At 40.3% G+C, this 17,709-nt stretch overlaps 1 protein-coding gene across 3 annotated transcripts in view; it reads left to right on the forward strand.

The window, feature by feature from the left end:
- The window catches only part of Nup160 (nucleoporin 160), a 62,113-nt gene that overhangs the window by 19,593 nt on the left and 24,811 nt on the right, over positions 1–17,709 (forward strand). For 2 of the 3 annotated variants that reach the window (NM_021512.2, XM_006499968.4), the window contains 13 exons: positions 1,053–1,121; positions 3,309–3,392; positions 3,606–3,776; positions 5,206–5,305; positions 5,574–5,739; positions 6,252–6,379; positions 7,004–7,164; positions 10,116–10,249; positions 11,326–11,396; positions 12,016–12,175; positions 13,226–13,295; positions 15,138–15,236; positions 16,967–17,086. In NM_021512.2, the coding sequence (NP_067487.1) occupies positions 1,053–1,121; positions 3,309–3,392; positions 3,606–3,776; positions 5,206–5,305; positions 5,574–5,739; positions 6,252–6,379; positions 7,004–7,164; positions 10,116–10,249; positions 11,326–11,396; positions 12,016–12,175; positions 13,226–13,295; positions 15,138–15,236; positions 16,967–17,086 (1,533 nt within the window). Of the gene's footprint in view, positions 1–1,052; positions 1,122–3,308; positions 3,393–3,605; positions 3,777–5,205; positions 5,306–5,573; positions 5,756–6,251; positions 6,380–7,003; positions 7,165–10,115; positions 10,250–11,325; positions 11,397–12,015; positions 12,176–13,225; positions 13,296–15,137; positions 15,237–16,966; positions 17,087–17,709 lie in introns of those variants that run through there. The other variant, XM_030251919.1, reaches the window with a different exon arrangement.

The following is a 17,709-nucleotide window of genomic DNA, read 5'->3' on the forward strand; positions in this document are numbered from 1 at the left end:
ATGCCTTTAATCCCAGAGGCAGGTGGATTTCTGAGTTTGAGGCCCACCTGGTCTACAAAGTGAGTTCCAGGACACCCATGGCTATACAGAGAAACCCTGTCTGGAAAAAAGGAAAAAAAAAGTTTCTAGTTGATCCTTAGTGAGCTAAGCTGAAATGAGTAGGATTTTCACTCCTGGAAACCCACTTTAAGTATCTGAAATTGAATGGTGTTCGAGTGTTACTCCTTAGAGCTCCTTGGAAATGGTTACTTATTACTACTTTATTAATAACAACTGGCGGCACACCCTGATGTTAGCCTTTTGTTCCACTGTACTCATGTTATCACCACCGAGAAGCTCAGCAGAAGGAAAGAACCTGGTCACTCAGACTTGATGCTTAGAAGCAAATCTGGTTCAAGACTTGTTAAAATAGTGAGGCACGCCGGGCGTGGTGGCGCAGGCCTTTAATCAGCACTCGGGAGGCAGAGGCAGGCGAATTTCTGAGTTTGAGGCCAGCCTGGTCTACAGAGTGAGTTCGAGGACAGCCAGGGCTATACAGAAAAACTCTGTCTCAAAGGAAAAAAAAAAAAATAGTGAGGCAGCATGGCAGTTTTCTATTCTAGTCTATATACTCTTGTGAGTTTTCTGCACTTTAAATTTTGATTTAGCTTACCTGTTGTCACTTTCTTTTATATGTGAGTCCTTGTGAAGATGGTTTTGAAATCAACTTGTTCTAACTGCTCTTTACCCTGTCACCACCAGGCTGGGTCCACCCTTTGTATTTAAGATTGACAGCTGGCACCTTTGTTTTTCAGTGGTACCCAGTAGTGTTCTATAAAAATGTGTACCATTCAGGCGGATATAGCAGCTTGACCCCCAGAGCATTGCAGTCTCCACTGACACTGTAAAAGCATGTCTCTGCAGTGCAGCTTGTTGTTGCTCAAGTGTAGAAGGGCAGAGTGTCCAGTTCCTGGGGTAGAAATCCACATGCTGGGTTCACACGATTCCTTTGTATTTTTCCCAGCTTCATCTCTTTCAGAATCATAATAGCTTTTGTTTTAATTTTCTAATAGGAAATGTATTTGCGGAGCCTTTTTACACCAGGACACTTCATAAATGCAGCTTTATGTAAAGCTTTACAGGTAAGCAAGAAAATATCTAATGTTTACTTCGAATTATTCCTGATTGTGTTGCTAGATTGTATAATTGAGTGTGTGTGTGTGTGTGTGTTTATAAATACTATTGTAATTTGTTTTAACATTCTTTACACAAAATAAGAATCCTGGCTGAGAGATAGGAGTAGGAAATGCTTTCCCAAGTAATTAGGGGAGCATGCCACAGTCCAGATTGTATGCCAACACTATTGTAAACAGAAATTACTCTTCACTGCTTGTAAGCTTTATCCTTGAAAGAGATTCAAAGATTAGTTTTTAGGTTATTTATGATTGGTTATATGTTGTTTATACCCTTTTGTTAGTATAGTGAGTGGCCAAGTTCTGGGTGCAAAGTATAGGTGACTCAGAATATTTTAGCTTCAAGCTATGTGTGATAATGCATGACCACAATCCCAAGATTCAGGAGGCCGAAGCAGAAGAGTAGTGAATTAGAGGCAGCTGTCTGTATTGCATAGTGAAACTGTCTCAGAAAATATTTTGTTTTCAGTCATGACTTAAACGTTGTTTACTATTTTACAAAAAGTGTTTTTTGTTATTTGTTGTGTAGTTTTTGAGGCAGACCATGAACTTTTGATCCTTCTGCCTCCACCTCCCTGTAGTTGGGATTAATTGTGTACACAGCAGATCCACTTAAGATCCTTACCATTGCCGGGTGTAGTGGCGCACACCTTTTATCCCAGCACTCAGGAGGCAGAGGCAGGTGGATTTCTGAGTTCGAGGCCAGCCTGGTCTACAAAGTGAGTTCCAGGACAGCCAGGGCTATACAGAGAAACCCTCTCTCAAAAAACCAAAAAAAAAAAAATCCTTACTATTTTTCTAAATATGAATGAACAATTTCTCTTCTACTTTCTTCTCTTCCCCTTTCTTGTTATTGTGAGTTTTTTTGGTTTTTTAAGATTTATTTTATTTTGTGTTATGAGTGTTTGACTGCATGTGTATCTGTGTACCACATGCCTCCTGTGCCTGAGGAAGTGGTGAACATCTCTATGGGTACAGAGACTTGAACTACTAGTCCTTTGCAAGAACCACAGCAAGTGCTATTAACACTGAACCAATTCTGCACGTCCTTTTGTGTGTGTATATGGGGGTGGGGGAGACAGGGTTTCGTTGTGGTAGCCTTGGCTATCCTAGAACCAGCTCTGTAGTCCAGGCTGGCCTTGAACTCCCAGAGATCCACCACCACCTCCTGCCCGGTTCTGTGTTTTAAAGACAATCTGACTATATAGCTAAGACTAGCTTCATATTCCCCATGTAGACCAGGTTGGCCTTGAACTTTGATCTTCCTGCCTTCATTTCTAAAGCACTACAATTACTGGTGTGACAGTTTACAGGCCTTTGACTTTTCTTCAGGGTAGGTACATTTGTTTGTTTATCTGGTTACTGTGTGTTTTCTGTTTTCTCTCTGATAAAACTACATAATTACTTTGGAGTAAAGTGTTCTGTTTAGTTTCTTCTCATCATCATTTTGTCCTTGTTCGTAATTACTAGTTGGGTTGTTTTGGTTTGGGTTTTTCTGTTTTGTGGGTTTTGCTTGTTTGTTTTGTTTTGTTTTTGAGACAGGGCTTCTTTCTGTAGCCCTGACTTTCCTAACTCGTGCATCTTGCTTTGTACACCAGGCTGGCCTCAGACTCAGATCTGCCTGTCACTGCCTCTTTTTAGTACTGGGATTCAAGGTGTGCACTATCACACCGAGCAATAACATGCAGTTGTATAGTAGCATTTTTCTTAGTATCTAGTATATAATTAAGATATGAAAGCATAATTAGTGCAGTTATCAAACTCCTGCTGGCCTCTTTCCTAGGGGAGTGCCCACCATCATCCCTAGCTTTCTCTTATGTGTGGTCCCGGGCTATGTGTCTTTGACATCCCGTAGGCCCTTCTCTCCAAATGGGCAATAGTTATTTTGATTTTAATTGATTTTTTTAATGATCTATGTACTTCATTATAATTCTCTTGGATTCAGATTTCTGGAAGTTATTCTGGTTCTGTACTTTGTTATTGCTGTTAGAAATCATCTGTGCAGAATTAGAGAGGAGGGACTCCTGACATTTCTGAGGTTGCTCTGTAGTTACATATTGCCTTAGGGCCTTTTAGGCCAGACTTCCTTCAGTGTGAGTATTTTATAATATTCTAAAATATTCCTTTTAATTTTAGATTTTCTGCCGAGGTACCGAGAGGAACTTGGATCTTTCATGGAATGAACTAAAAAAGGAAATTACTTTAGCTGTTGAAAATGAGGTGAGATGTGGGAGAGAGTGGGAATGATAATGTTGTCTGTCTAGTTGAACTGTCAGACTTGATCATTTTTATCATGGTAGTAGAAAGTAGAAATGCTTAAGCCTTTTCATCAGGGAGTTTGATAGGTATTTACATATCCCATAGGATTTCATGCATAAGGAATATTTTGTAGAGAAAAAACCCCAAAAAGTTTCACTTTTCTCTGTTTGTCAGCTCCAAGGAAGTGTGACGGAGTATGAATTCTCCCAGGATGAATTCCGCACTTTACAACAGGAATTCTGGTGCAAGTTCTATGCCTGCGTTCTCCAGTATCAGGAAGCCCTCTCCCACCCTCTTGCTCTACATTTGAATCCTGTCACAAACATGGTGTGCCTTCTCAAGAAGGTAAGGGAACTGGAGCATTCAGAGCTCCTCTGCAAAGTTCAATGAGACTATATTGATGCACTTTGAAATTACAAAAACAGCACGATGGCTCAGGCCTGTATATCCTAATATTTAAGAGACTACATGGGAATGCCCTTAGGATCCCAGGTCAGCCTCTGCTTCAACAAACAAAAACAACAATGGTGATAACACAAGAATTTCAGTATTTCCTTCACCCATACTCATTGTTGGCTTCAATTTTGGTGAGAGGGTTGGTTGGTAGCTGGGTAGATCTTAGTGCCAGGGATTGAATCTGAGCCTATTCATGCTAATAAGCACACATAATGCGCTGAACTGTATCTCCAACCCCAGTTTGCTTTTCTGCATTGTTTTTGTTTTCTTCCTCTTTTTCCTCCTCCTCTTGTTCTTTTTCTTCATTTTTTTATCCTGAGTCACTGATGCCTTGATATCGGTAAATATTTCAGCACACATTAACACAGATACTGGAACTGGAGACATGGCTTAATGATTAATAGTGCTCGCTACTTCTACAGAGTAACCTGATTCAATTTCTAGCATTCATGGCAAGTGGTGATTACTTGTAACTCTAGCTATAGGGGGTGAAGCACCCTCTTCTGGCCATTTCCTTGCTACCTTAAGACTACATCTTTTTTTTTTTTTTTTTTTTAAGATTTATTTATTTATTTTATGTATGTGAGTACATTGTTGCTGTCTTTGGACACACTAGAAGAGGGCATCGGATCTCATTACAGTTGGTCGTGAGCCACCATGTGGTTGCCGGGAAGTGAACTCAGGACCTTTGGAAGATCAGCCAGTGTTCTTAACCACTGAGCCATCGCTCCAACCCCCATCTTTTTTATATTGTCTTTTGATTTAAATTTGTTGTTTCCTCACCATTCAGTGTCTAAGTACATTCTGTAGATTTTAAGTTCAGTCTGTAAAGTCTTTGCCGTACAAGCAGAAAGACCCTAGCACCCATGAGGAAATGCCAGCTATAGTTGTGCATGCTGTGGTCGCAGTGATGAGGAGACAGAGACGGCTTGCTAGTCAGCCTACCCTAATTCGTGGTTTCCAGGCCAGTGAGAAACACTGCATTCCTGAGAATGACAAGCAAGATTATCCTGTAGGCATACACACATACACATCACCACTCAGATGAACACAGACACGGGTAAAAAATGGAAGGCTTAGCTCACAATATTGTTCTTTCTTTCTGTGTCTCTGCTGAGAGTCAAACCTAAGGCCTGCATGTATTAGGTAAGCCCTTTACCACTGAACTACATCCCCTAACCCCTTTCAAGTGTTAAAAATGACATGGAAAATTATGTGTACATATTCTACATAGCACAATTTGTTGTGATACATTATGGATTATGAGTTTCTTTTTGAATTATTTAAAAGAAAATAACTGAAAGGTTTGTACTTGCAGGGGTATCTGTCTTTCCTGGTGCCATCTTCCTTAGTAGATCATTTATATCTCCTGCCCGATGAGCACCTTTTGACAGAGGATGAGACGACCATATCAGATGGTAATAATTTTTCTATCTAATTGACCCCCTTCCTATATGAACCTTATATTTTATTTCAGTTGATTGATAAAATTACCACTGTGACCTGTCTTGATGAGTTTACCTTAGTCACTGAAGTTTTTTTTTTTTTTTTTTTAAGCTGGAAAGTCTTAAGTACATATGCTATAGAAAAGGGATCCTTTCTATCTAATTACAGATGCTTCTTTTAATGTATTAATCAATAGACTTTCACGGTTTCAGCCATCGATGTTAACATTCTCTCTCATAGATGCAGATGTGGCACGGGACGTCTTATGTCTTATAAAATGCCTCCGGATGATTGGAGAGTCTGTTACCATGGACATGGCAGTTTTGATGGAAACCAGTTGTTACAACTTGCAATCTCCAGAGAAGGCTGCGGAACACATTTTGGAAGATTTGATCACTATTGATGTGTAAGGAGAATTTAGGGTAAAGTACATTTCCTACTGGAATTTGGCAGTGTTGTTATCACAGATTTTAATATATGGTCAAGTATATAAAAAGTCATGGTTTAATGTTAAAGTAATTTTCCTTGATTCTAAATAGGGTTGGGTGTGTGTGTGTGTGTGTGTGTGTGTGTGTATGCTCAGTCCTGTGGAAGAGTCTGACCTTGTACATTCTAGGCAAGTGTTCTACTCTGAAGCCCCTGTTTCAGATGTTACAGAGGGCAAATAAAAACAAATTCATTAAGTATAATACTTCTGTAATCCCTTAAATAAGCATTATGTTTAAAAAAAAAAAAAACACAAGTATTTTCCTAGAATTCATTTTGTGGGTCATTCCTAAAAAGTTGAGAGTGATTTAATGTGGACTCTGAGTGTCTTGTGCCAGAATGATTATCTCCACTACTTTACTGTGAGCAGCACACATAGAGCCTGTCTTAAATGTTGTCAGTAGTAACAGGAATTTTCTAATTGTCATGTAGAGAAAATGTGATGGAAGACATTTGTAGTAAACTGCAAGAGATCAGAAACCCCGTCCATGCCATTGGACTTCTTATACGGGAAATGGATTATGAAACAGAAGTGGAAATGGAAAAGGGGTTCGATCCAGGTAACCAAGGAAACAACAAGTGTGCTTACAGAACTCAGTGATGTGGGCTCGGAGGCTAAGAGGATGGACTGTTCTTCCAGAGGGGCTGAGTCCACTTCCCAACACCCACATCAGGTGACGCACAGCCAGCCCCAGAGGAGTCTGACATCCCTGGTCTGTGCCACCTGCACTCATGTGCACATACCCACATACAGACACACACACATATAGTTAGAACTAACAAAGCCAGGCATAGTGGCCACGCCTTTAATCCCAGCACTCAGACAGAGGGGGGCAGATCTCTGAGTTCCAGACCAGCCTGGTCTGCAGCATAAATTCCAGGCCAGCCAGGACTACACCTAGAAGATCCCTGTCTTTAAAAAAAAAAAAAAAAAAAACAGAATTAAATGATACATTTAATTCCAGTTTTCCTTCTAAATTTATTACATTTATTTATTTTATTTTATGTACATATATGCACACATGCTATGGTACATAGACAAAGCTCAGAGGACAACATGTAGGGGTCAGCTTTTCCCTACCACATGGGTCCTGCGTTAATTCAGTTTATCAGGGTTGGCGGCAGGTTCCTTTACCCACTGAGCCATCTTGCCAGCATTTAACTCCATTTTTTCTTATTAACAGCTCAGCCTTTGAACGTTCGAATGAATCTTTCCCAGCTCTATGGTAGTAGCACAGCAGGATATATTGTGTGTCGAGGTGTGTATAAAATTGCCAGCACTCGATTCCTGATCTGCCGAGACCTCTTGATCTTGCAGCAGCTATTAACAAGGCTAGGAGATGCAGTAAGTACTACTTGAGGGAAAACTCACTCATAAACTCTCAAACTGCATACTCTAGAGACTTGTCTGTATTCACTGCTTCCCCTGAGCTGAGCCTAAGCAGGGCTCTGCAATACCAGCTGAGAGGAGTAGTGGCAGTTCCTTTTCTCAGAAGCAGCTTACAGAAGGCAGGCTTTGTCCTGACTTGCTGTGTGGAGGTGTAGTCTACTGTGACTTGAGGAGTGAGGTGACTGGTCGGTCACATGGCGCCCACAGTCAGGAAACAGAGGGAAAGCTGCCTCTCAGCTCACATTATGTGTGCAGTTGAGATTTAAGGAAAACATTTTAAATAGAGATTATAAATGTGGGCAGTAGATAAAGAGAGATGCTTAGAAAGAAAGATAGCCAAGAGTGTGGTATGGGGTTTTCTAAGAGAGGGCTGCTAGTTATCACTTTGTTCCTTTTATTCGGTGTTCAACCCAGCCAATGGAATGGTCCCAGCTACAGTCAAGATGGACCACCCCTCTTCAGTTAAATCTTGCTTTTATTTTCTTTAGTTTAACCTTTTTATAAACCCAAAGGTATATTTCCTTGATTCTAAATCTCAAGCTGACAAAATTAATCATCATATAAATAGAAATAAACATAATAGAATGCACTTGGACTGTCTGTGAAGCAGATTACTGTTACTAATCAGAAAACAGAAAACATATAGTAGCCAGATACACAAATGTTCCTAGCCTGAAGAAAAGTCAAAGGCCTGTAAACTGTCACACCAGTAATTCTAGTGCTTTAGAAATGAAGGCAAGGGCTGGAGAGATGGCTCAGCGGTTAAGAGCACTGACTGCTCTTCCGAAGGTTCTGAGTTCAAATCCCAGCAACCACATGGTGGCTTACAACCATCTTTAATGACACCTGACTCCCTCTCCCAGTGTGTCTGAAGACAGCTATAGTGTACTTACATATAAAATAAACAATAAATAAATCTTTTAAAAAAAAAGAAATGAAGGCAAAAAGATCAAAGTTCAAGGCCAACCTGGTCTACATGAGGAATATGAAGCTAGTCTTAGCTATATAGTCAGATTGTCTTTAAAGCACATACCAGGGAGAAGGTGGTGGTGGAGGATCTCTGGGAGTTCAAGGCCAGCCTGGACAACAGAGCTAGTTCTAGGATAACCAAGGCTACCACAACGAAACCCTGTCTCCCCCACCCCCATATACACACACAAAAGGACGTGCAGAATTGGTTCAGTGGTAATAGCACTTGCTGTGGTTCTTGCAAAGGACTAGTAGTTCAAGTCTCTGTACCCATAGAGATGTTCACCACTTCCTCAGGCACAGGAGGCATGTGGTACACATGCTTATTTAGTAATGTAGAGTTTCCGCACGCAGATCTGCTCCTGCTATCACTCTAGATGCCATAGCAGAACGCCACGTGTAGAGGATAGGGCTGCCCTGAACACACAGTTTTGAGTGTGCGGCGTTTGCGTCTGTGATCCTTTCTGCTCCTTTCTATGCTTCTTTTTCCATCTTTTTCTCATGCCACCAGATTCTGTTGCCATCAGAAAGATTCTATTGCCTGGTGGCTTTAAAGACCATGTGTACTGTATAAAAGATTACCTTTTTTCTCACAATTGAATCGTTTTATTCCCTGGACACCCTGGGGTTGAGGATCAAAGTTGACAAAGGCATTTAACTCTGGCAAGGAAACAGGCAGGTTAGGCCAATCCATGTTAATGTATAAAGAGCCAGAAGGCTCATATGGCTCCCAGAGAGTTTATATCTTTTTTTTTAATGGTTTATTTTTAAAAAATACTCGCCAGGTGTGGTGGCGCATGCCTTTAGTCCCAGCACTCGGGAGGCAGACGCAGGCGGATTTATGAGTTAGAGGCCAGCCTGGTCTACAAAGTGAGTTCCAGGATAGTCAGGGCTACACAGAGAAACCCTGTCTTGAACACCCCCCCCCGCCCCCCCCAAAAAAAAACTCATTTTTTTTTTCAGCTAGGTACCGGTGGTACACACCTTTAACCCAGCACTGTAGAGTCAGAGGCAAGTGGATCAATAAATGTTCATTATAGAACCTTTATGAAATGCATGTATGCTACAAAACAGTCATCTATAGTCGTACACATAGTAGTAAACACAGTGTGTATTTTGTATGCCTATGTAGTTTTTTATTTTGATTATAAAACTAGAATATATTAGTATTTTAGTAGCTACCTAGTACTATTTTAACTTACTCAAATATTCTTTTTGGCTATCTAGTATATTGCTGTTTTGCTTTGTTTCTTTTTGGCAGGTATCAGGAGTTAAAATAGGGTTGCTTATAGCCTCAAACTCACTATGTAGCTGAGGCTATTCTTTAACTCCTAATCTTCCTGTCCCCATATCCAGATGCTAGGAAAGTCGCCATCGACCACCAACAGTCTCCTACCAGGTCTTCATATCTCTAGAGTGAGTTCTGAGAAGTAGAGTTGAGAGTCACGCACTGTACACATTAAGACTTCGGTGTGTTGACAAATTTGCATCTATTGGTCATAACTTCTTTTCACATAAACTGCAACAGCAACAACAGAAGAGACTTAGATTTCTCTGTTCCTTTATTTCTTAACACCATCAGCTTTCCTGAGTCAGAAAACTTTTTTGAACCACATGTGGTGATGTAGACTCTTAGCACTCAGGAAGAGAGGCAGAAGGATCTCTGTGAGTTGAAGGCCAGCCTGGTCTACAGAGTGGGTTCTAGATAGCCAAGACTGTGAAAAGAAGCCCTGTCTCAAAAAAACAAAAGAAAAAGAAACTGTTTTGGTTTGTTGGTAGTGGTTATATTTGTTTTGACCCTTAGTGTTCAGCAAAATACTCACTAACTGCTACATAAAAATGTAGCATGTGTATTGCCTCTACAGTGCCGTTCCCTTCATTGCTTTATTGCTTTGTTTTACCTCTCCTGAGTTACCATTTCATCTTTGCTGTCATAGGTGATCTTAGGAGCTGGTCAGCTCTTTCAAGCTCAGCAAGACCTGCTGCATCGCACAGCTCCCCTGCTCTTGTCTTATTACCTCATTAAGTGGGCAAGTCAGTGCTTGGCAACTGATGTCCCCGTTGACACACTGTGAGTTTCATCTTTTTTTTTTTAAGTTATTTAAAAATAGGTTGTTGGGTTTGTTTTTGCCGTTAAGAATCAGAAAGATTGAGACTGGAGAGATAGCTCAGTGGGTAAGAGCTCCAACTACTCTTCCAAGAATGGGGGCTCAACGTCCAACACCCACATGATGGTTCACAGCTGTCTAACTCCTGTTGTAGGGTAGTCAGTGTCCTGCTCTGGCCTCCACTGACACTGCACAGACATGGTGTACAGGCATACTATACAGGCAAGACACCCTTACACAAAAAAATAAAATTTAAAAGTAATTATATTTATTTTTAAAGAAGAGTTGAAATGTTTAGGTCTTCCATGTTTTTAACAGTTGAGTGTAATTTATCAAAAAGTAATACTTTATTTTATATGAACATACACAAAATGGTTGTTAGAAGTAGACTGAACTTTATATGCAAAGAAAAAAGAAGAGTCCCTCGATTACTGTGTGCTCCCATTTCGTTTCTTGTTGCTCTGATAAAATTCGCTGAGAAAGACATCTCAAAAGATAAAGGGCTTGTCTCAGCTCACAGTTCAAGGATATAGTCCCTTGTGTCAGTAGGAGCTTGAAGCAGCTGGTCACACCTACATTCAGGAAGCAGAACACAATGACTGCATGCTTAATGCTCAACTCCCTGTCTCCAGGTTATATATAGTCCAGGACTCCCTGCATAGGGAATGGTCTCAGCCACAGTTAAGATGGGTCTTCTCGTGTCAATTAATACTCTAGAAAATCCCTCTTGGATGCTCTTTGGAGCAACCTTAATCTAGCTGTTTCCTCACCAGTATGCCTGAATGGTTGCTTCCTGGTTGATTCTACTTTCTGTAAAGTTGACAGTACTATCAGTAGTCAGTGAGCTCTGACACACAAGTGACTTTGAACAGCCCTTGAGCAATGTCGTAGACAACAATCTAAATCCTGAATCCTGTTTTCTGACTGTTTTAAGCTTTCAGTGGAATTCTTATATGACTATAGTAATTAAATCAACAATATAAAATAAATTTAGAAATATAATATTTAACATAGAGTATGTTTTCCCTTTTTTTCATAGGGAGTCTAATCTACAACATTTGTCAGTTCTGGAACTAACTGATTCTGGTGCCTTAATGGCAAATAAACTGGGTAAGGAGTAGGGGTTTAATTTGGGGGGTTATTGTGTATTTATTAACTGTTCTTTTGTCACCTTTGTTGTAGAAATGAATGGCCTTGCTCTTTGCTTTTGTGCCATGAGCAACCTGTGGCCTGAGACCTGTGGTTGTGGCAGGTCATCTGGGAAGATGTAGTCCCAGATCAGGCATAAATGAAGGGTGTCATAGGTGTACGTGTAATACAAATAAGCACTCTTAGAAAGAGTATAGAAAACCACCAAGAGAAACCTTCCTGAGAATCAGAGTCTTGTGTTTAGTGTTTCTTACATTGCTCTTTTGTCCATTGTTTTTTGGTACTCCAGTAATTAATTCAACAAGTCATTTTAAAATTTTACTAAGTTCTAACTTTACTAAGTGGCTTTCATACTCTTATCTCAGTCTTTAAAGCAGTCTCATTCATGCTTCAGAATTATATAGGGGATTTGTTTGAGCTAGAAGGTGGAATCTTAAGGACTATTGTAAAAGGTTTCTATGTAAATTGCTTAACTATAGTGAGCCGGTGAGTGATTTGCATATGTATAGACTGACTTTTGCAGACTGCTTTCATTGCTTTGCTACTGATGGTACCCATGATGCCTTGTGTTTCTTTTAAGTATCTAGCCCTCAGACAATTATGGAGTTATTCTTCCAAGAAGTTGCAAGAAAACAAATTATATCTCATCTCTTCTCTCAACCCAAAGCCCCTCTAAGCCAAACTGGATTGAATTGGCCTGAAATGATTACTGCAGTTACTGGTTATTTGTTGCAGCTTTTGTATCCTTTTGCTTGAAAGCCAGGTGCCAATTTTGTTTAAATTGTTCATAAAGCCTTTATTCTTGCCTTGTAATGAAGTTTATTTTCTTTCTTGGTGCTGGAGATCAAGCTCAGGGCAGCACAAACTAGACAAGTGTGTTAACACATAGCTATCAGCTACATCAGAAGACCCTGAAGGAACATTGAAACATTTTTAAAATGAGGTGAGGAGAGATGGCTCAGTGGTTAAGAGCATGTTCCTGAGAACCTGAGTTCAGCTCCCAGCAGCCATGTGTGCAGCTCTAAAATGCCAGTAACTCCATCTTCAGAGGATCCAACTTCCTTTTCTGGCCTCTGAGGGCAACGGCACTTTCTTACATACACATTCTATACACAGATGAGTCACATTCAAAAACAAAAGAGGACAGTATTTATTTTAAGATACCCCTTTTTTGTTATTGTTTGAGACAGGGTCTCACTATGTAGCCCTGGCTGGCCTTGAACTCACTCTGTAGACCATGATGGACGTGAACTCATGTAAATCTACCAGCCTCTGTCTGTCAAGTGCTATGATTGAAAGCATGGGCCATCACACCGGACTCTCTTCTTTTTTCCCTTCACTGAGTTCTAAGGATCAAACTCAAATCTTAAAGTTTTCACAACTAACACAATGTAGACTAAGCCCCAGGGCTTTTCCTGTTTGCTTGATTTATTTTTGGTTTGTTTGATGTTTTTAGCTTTATTTTATTTTATGTATATGGGTGTTTGTCAGTGTATGTGTTTACATCCAACTTGCAGTGCCCATGAATGCCAGAGAGGGTACTGGGTCCTCTGGAACTGGAGTTACAAATGATTGTGGGTCACCTGTCTGTAGGTGCTGGAGACTGAACCCAGGTCCTCTGGAGGAGCAGCAAGTATTCCTAAGCTCTGAGCCAACTCTCCAGCCCACTCTTACTTGTTTTTCATTAAACTGTTTCAGTGACTCTTCTGAGTTTGATACCCATTAATATGGATATTTTAAGTTTCACTCAAAGACAGGGAAAAAGCAAAATTCCTTAATATAGTAACTAGGTGGCCTAGCAACCCAGGTTGTCTCTTTCTAGAATGTTTGATGGGGAATTGCCAGTATGTACAATTGCAGGTGAGTTTTGTTGAACATTTCTTACCATTCTTATAAAGAAGGTCATTGATAGATTATTTACTTATGTTACTGTTAACTATATTTTAATTGGACTGATAGCAAGAGCTATGAAAAATTAAACTAGATTATGCTAAGACATGCATGCCCCAGTAGAATAATATTCATTCTCTTTTCTCCTCCTCCTCTCTTTCTCTCTCTCTTTCCTCTCGCTCTTGCTCTCTGAAGTCCTGATTATTGAACTCAGTTTAAAAACAAAACAAAACAACTCTACTGCAGAGGCAGACTCTGAGTCTAAGACCAGCCTGGTCTGTATAGTGAGCTGCAGGCCAGACAGCGTTCCGAAGTGAGACCTTGTCTGAAAAAAGCAAACAGAGAAGAGAAACTGGTCTCTAGGGAGAATGACTGAGGCAAACATAATCCCTCTGGGGGTCAGGATTTGGCCCAACCCTGAGATAACTTAGAATCGTTTAGACTCTTGTAACGTACAAATGACGTCTCTTACAAGGATTTTTGTGGCCTAAAAGTAATGTTCAGCATTTTAAGGGGTAAAGACTTGGGGTAAGTAAAAGGTTAAGTCTGTGAGATACAAGCCAAGCCTGGTTCATCCGACAGAAAAGGATCACCAGTTATAAAACTATATCCATTCCCAGCATTCCTGGAAGAACAGCTAAGCACCTCATTCAATTGTAAAGATAAGCTTTGGGGGCTGGTGAGATGGCTCAGTGGGTAAGAGCACCCGACTGCTCTTCCGAAGGTCCAGAGTTCAAATCTCAGCAACCACATGGTGGCTCACAACCATCCGTAACAAGATCTGACTCCCTCTTCTGGTGTGTCTGAAGACAGCTACAGTGTATTTACATATAATAAATAAATAAATAAGTAAAGATAAGCTTTGTGTTTAACTTCCCTGGCTTCTCTAGTGCTTATCTGAATGCACAGGCCTTGTATACCCTCTCCATCCCCTACATGTTTGCATGTATATATCTCTGTACCATGTGCTTGCCTGATGCCCATGGAGACCAGAAGAAGGGATTGAATCCGCTGAACTGGAGTTGTGGTCTACCATGTGGATGCTTGGAAGTAAACACAGGTTCTCTACAAGAACAGTGCTCTAAACCGCCAAGTCCTCTCTCTCTCTCTGGTCATTTTGTTTTTAAATCATACCTTCTTAACAGTAGCTCACAGAACCACAGCCATGCAGCCTAAGTCTCGATTCTCAGAACTACTCAGAACAACCTTTTTTCTTTAATTTCTAACTCTTCACCGTTTGGGAGTGGATATCACCACACTTTCTCCAAAGCTTCCCTTGTTGTGTAGCTGGCCTCCATGCCAGCTTCACTCAAACAGCATGGCTTTCTCTGTTTTTCCAGCTTCTTCCTCTAAGCAGCTGACTGCTTAGACTCTAGTAAACTTGTCTTCAGATTCAAAAAGAAAACCTTTAAATTTTCATTAGGTTTTCTTTAAAATAAAACAAACAATTTACATGGGAAAACCCTGAATATGGGAACACCAAAACTTGGGAAGTTGCTTAAATGGGAGAATCTGTGTTTACCTGTGTCTGAACTCCCTTACTTGCTGTGTTGCCTAGGCTGGCTTCGTACTCTTGACCACAAGTGATCCTCCCATCCCAGATTTGAATTAGTTGTGATTATAGGAGTGCACCTCTACCCCGGCTCTGCTTTCTCATAGTTTATATTAACTGTACTAGCTGGATTCATTTTTCTGAGTATCTCAGAAATAAAGCCTGGTAATGACCACTCTCTTCTCCTCTGAAGAGCTTAGACATGACTGTTCTTATAGAATGCTTATTTTCTAATCAGAATGTTCTTTTATGTCTTTTAGGATTATATCCAACTACTGCATCCCTGGTGTCAAGTCAATGTTGGGTCTTGTCGCTTTATGCTGGGACGGTGTTACCTGGTTACGGGGGAAGTGCAGAAGGTAAGGTACATTTGAGTGGTGAGCAAGCTAGTGAGGATTTCCGTCTGGTTTCCGTCTATCTAGGCAAGTGTTGCACAGACACATATATATACATACATATATAGGCAGAACACCTGTTTTTACAGTTAGAGGAGAAAAGATAGAGCTAGTGAAGAAACAGTATACCTACTGGTCACGTCCTGTAGTTGGTAACATGCTGCTGTAGTACTTTATTACAATTGTGTCAAACAAAAACATCAAGATAAATTGTTTTAAGTTTTTAAAAACCCAGATAGACATGTTACTAAACTTTACACAGAAGTGTGAGATGCTAGTGATTATATCTAGAGCCTGGCCTACTAGACAAGTCCATTTCCACTGAGCTATGTCCTTGGACCAATTCCACCTTTGCTAATTAAATAATAAGAGTTTGTTCCTTCAAAATATACAATGTGTTGATAGAACTGGCTTAATTCTAAAGATTCCTCCCCTTTTTATTTATTAAAATTTGAGGCTGGCCTTGAACTTGCTGTCCTGGTACTTACTTCAGTCTCCCAAATATTGGTATTACGGGCATATCTGTATTTTGTTTTGGGACAGGATCTCGCTATGTAGCCCTGGCTGGCCTAGAACTCACTGTGGACCAGACTGGCCTTGGACTCACAGACATCTCCCTACCTCTGCCTCCTGAGTACTCGAAGTGTATTTGCTTTTTCTGTTTGGTTTTGTGGTTTTTGAGACAAGGTCACTATGAAGCCCTAGTTGACCATGAACTAACTCAATATGTAGACCAGGCCAGCTTTGAATTCAACAAAAATTTACCTACCTCCACCTCCTCAGTCAGCTGGGACTTGTCATCACATCTGGCAGTACATGTTTGTTCAGTAATAACAGTGTTTAACATGCTAGAGAAATGTTTCAGTGGCTAAGAGTACTTGTTGCCATTTTAGAGGACACAGGTTAAATTCCTACATGGTGGCTTAGAACCATAAGTATAACTCCAGATCCAGGGAATCTGACATCTCCTCCTGGTGCGCACTTACGATACATATACATGACAGCAAATATAAATCTTTATATATATAATAGCATTTTAAAACTGACATAGGGACAAACAAGGTGGCTTTTTAGTGGTAAGAACACTTGCTTCAAACCTGAGTTCACTCCCCAAGACCCACACACCGGAAGGAAAGAGTCATTTTCTGAAAGTTGCTTTCTGACCTCTGTATGTATGCTGTGGCACATGTGCACAAAATAGATTTAAAAAATTTTTTTCTAAATGAGAAAATTTTAAGAAAAATATTAAATAATCCCTCAAAATTTAGCAGTCAGGGATTATTGTGCACACTTTTAATCCTGACAACCAGGGAGGCAGAGGCAGGCAGATCTCTTGAGTTAGAGACCAGTCTAGTCCACATAATGAGTTCTAAGATGGCCAGGGCCATATATAGAGTATGACCCTGTCCCAAAAAGCTAAAACAGTTAAACAAAGAAAATTTAGATTTGACAGAACATTTGAATGTAGTAAAGGTTTCCTTAAGTGATTTTACTTCTATTTTAGCTTTCCCTAGTAAATGCATCCTGATTTATAGTAACTAGAATTGAAGTGAACTTTTGTTGTTGTTGAAACAGTCTCATTATGTAGCCCAAGTCTCCAAACTGTTGAGGTGAAAGGTGTGTCTGTCCCACTATGTCCAACCTTTGCACAATCTCTAGTAAGTTATTTTGTGTTTTATTATTTATCTCTTCAGGCTCTGGAATGTTTCTGTCAGGCAGCATCTGAAGTGGGCAAAGAAGAATTTTTAGATCGCTTGATCCGATCAGAGGACGGGGAGATTGTGTCCACCCCCAAGTTGCAGTATTATGATAAGGTACGGTGTTGTGCTCGGACCCTTCCTAAACACTCTGTGCAGAAGTGCGTCCCTCTCAAGTGCATTGTCTTGGTATTTCTCTAGTGGAGGAAGCCATTGTGTCTGATAGCACAAGTTTAACTGCTCCATGTGTGGCTCAGTCCTAGATAGGCATCTTGGAAGTCAAAGTATCCCAGCTAGGGGTGAGGGTACAGTAGTGACGCCTTCACCTTCTTCAGTGAGTTATATTTACATGACCAACTAGATTGACTCATTTTTTTCCTTCATGTAAATAAAACTGTGTGTGTCTGTGTGTGTGTATGTGTGTGTGTGTGTGTGTGTGTGTGTCTGTGTATTTTAGTGTGTGTTTTAAATTCACTCAAAATGCAGTGAGTTAGTAGCATGTACTCATAGGTGCTTTTGACAGGCTAAGTTGGGGAATCACTTGAGGTTAGACATTCCAACTCCTGCTTTGAAAATATAATGAGATTCTATCTCATTTTTTTTAAAGGTGGGAATATAGCTTACTATTAGAGCCTTTGTCTAGTGTGTGAGTCTCTAAGTTTGAACCCTAGAAGGAAATATGTACCACTTAAGCACAAAAGAGCCATGTCGAAGACAATACATTAACTGTGAAATACAAA

This window comes from Mus musculus, chromosome 2 (assembly GCF_000001635.26).
Source record: "Mus musculus strain C57BL/6J chromosome 2, GRCm38.p6 C57BL/6J".
Taxonomy (NCBI): domain Eukaryota; kingdom Metazoa; phylum Chordata; class Mammalia; order Rodentia; family Muridae; genus Mus; species Mus musculus.